Source organism: Papaver somniferum, unplaced genomic scaffold (genome assembly GCF_003573695.1).
Source record: "Papaver somniferum cultivar HN1 unplaced genomic scaffold, ASM357369v1 unplaced-scaffold_10, whole genome shotgun sequence".
In the NCBI taxonomy this organism is placed as follows: domain Eukaryota; kingdom Viridiplantae; phylum Streptophyta; class Magnoliopsida; order Ranunculales; family Papaveraceae; genus Papaver; species Papaver somniferum.
This window is the reverse complement of record NW_020618825.1, coordinates 15,822,335-15,824,399: the sequence shown is the minus strand read 5'-3', so window position 1 is coordinate 15,824,399 and position 2,065 is coordinate 15,822,335. Positions and strand designations below refer to the sequence as shown.

General features: G+C 35.5%; 1 protein-coding gene across 1 annotated transcript; it reads left to right on the top strand.

Annotated features, from left to right (window-relative positions):
- The first annotated feature begins 1,080 nt into the window (after positions 1-1,080).
- Positions 1,081-1,854, top strand: LOC113326444 (protein DELAY OF GERMINATION 1-like). Its single transcript, XM_026574173.1, has one exon. The coding sequence runs from the start codon at positions 1,081-1,083 to the stop codon at positions 1,852-1,854; it is 774 nt and encodes a 257-aa protein (XP_026429958.1).
- The last annotated feature ends 211 nt before the right edge of the window (positions 1,855-2,065 follow it).

The window sequence follows — 2,065 nt, the reverse complement described above, 5'->3', positions numbered from 1 at the left end:
ACTCTTGATGTTTCATGCTTGGTATTTACATTTATTACTTCAAAAATTTACAAAAGGCATAATATTAGAATCACTCTAAAAGAAAAATTGCATGAATATTAATTATTAGAATTTATCAAATAGTGGGTCAATGGTGGAATCCAAGTCGTGGTGTTTTTCCCTAAAGTTTTCAAACAAATTTATTTGCTTGTTTAAATTTAAATCTAAAAACTGTTTTCTTGACAAGTCTGAAAAGACCCTGTTTACCACTATTACTACAATCACTTTTGATAAATCATCATTTCATCCTACCCATTTTCAAATACTTTTTTTTATTTTTAATTTACATCAGGATGTATCCAGTTTCATCCTCGCTCTTTTTTAAGTCTAAGACAGATGAATCCAGTTTCATTGTTGATATTTTTTTGGTGTCCATTTACCCATACTAATTTGTACTCGTCCATTAGAACAATGTTTTAAATTTTTTGGACAAATGGCCCATTTTCCGTTGATAAAATGTTGGTATGGGCATTAATTAAGTTAAACCAATTCTAGCGTGAAATTTTGTTCAGCTGACGTTTTAACCACCGAAAACCATAAACTGTACGAGTGCGTCATTAGTTCGTAGTTAGGGTGTTTTCGACACCAGAAGCAGAAAATCGGCAACAAAAATCACAAATAGTAGAATTTACTTTTATATACGTCATTTTAAATTTGTGCTTACAAACTAATTTACGAATTTTCGATTTAATTATCCAAACACTGTTTTAAAGAATCTCGTAGCCACGTAATTTTTTTGGTTGATGAATTTGTCAGGGCAGAGCGATTGATAACTAAGTTCCGTGTCCATAAGTTGGATTTTGGAACTTTAATAAAAGATCTCTTGATGACAATTTTTTGTCACTTCATTTACTATATTTATTTCTAGTTCTAACATACAGCCAAACTCAGCAATTACATGAGTCACTACTACAACGATGCTATTGTCTAGTTGAAACCTTGTCTATCTATATTACTCTATATGTAGATAAAACGTAGACTTGCTTCATCTGTTGTTTGCACTTATCTAGTAGATCAGTCCAACTTTTCTTGCAGTTCATGATGGCAAGCTCATCGGATCAAGTTCAATTCCGTGAGTACTATCAGAACTGGATGATTGAGCAACAACAACTTCTTGAAGAGCTCCTACAAGTGCACAACCAAAACCAAAACGACGAGCAGGATCTTTGTTGTATCATCGAAAAACTCATCGAACACTTTCAAGAGTATACTAATAGAAGAGCCCAACTTGCGGTAAGCGAACCTTCATCTGTTTTCTCACCTACGTGGTGTACTTCCACTGAGAATTCGTACCTATGGTTCGGGGGTTGCAGACCCTCGTTATTGATTCAACTCGTTTACACTCTCTGTGGTTCTCAACTTGAGTCACAACTCACAGAGTACATACATGAAGTGAAAACATGCAACATAGGCGGGTTATCAGCAGATCAACTCAGTCTCGTCAGTGAGTTACAGGGTAGAGTAATTAACGACGAGGAGAAACTTTCAACGAAGATGGTTAGTTTACAAGAGAATATAGCTGATTGTCCACTCACTAGGATTGTTAACAACAACTCAGTCGATTCAGATGTTGAGTCCCATACTGGGCAAGTGAAACAGGCTTTAGATTCACATTCTAAAGATCTGTCTAGTATATTAATCGACTCAGATAAGTTGAGGATGAATACTTTGAAAGAACTTATAGGCATCTTCACACCATTACAAGCAGTGGGATTTCTGATTGCTGGAAAGAAACTTCATCTTTGCATGCATCAATGGGGCCAACTGAGGGATCACATCCCCAGCATGGAAGAACAAGATGGAGAAGGCGTGTAATGTGTTAATGTAGGTACTTGCTTAAATGTAGTTGCAGTTTCACTAGAAGAAAAAAAAAAACTGCATCTTTTTCTGCTTCAGCAAGTGTGCGTTGGTTTTGTTTTTTATGTTGCCGCAGCACTGTACTTCTGGACTTTAGGTTTGTATCTAGATCATAGAAAATAAATAAAAGAGGTACATATAGACGGCCTCTCTATCCAAATATCCACAA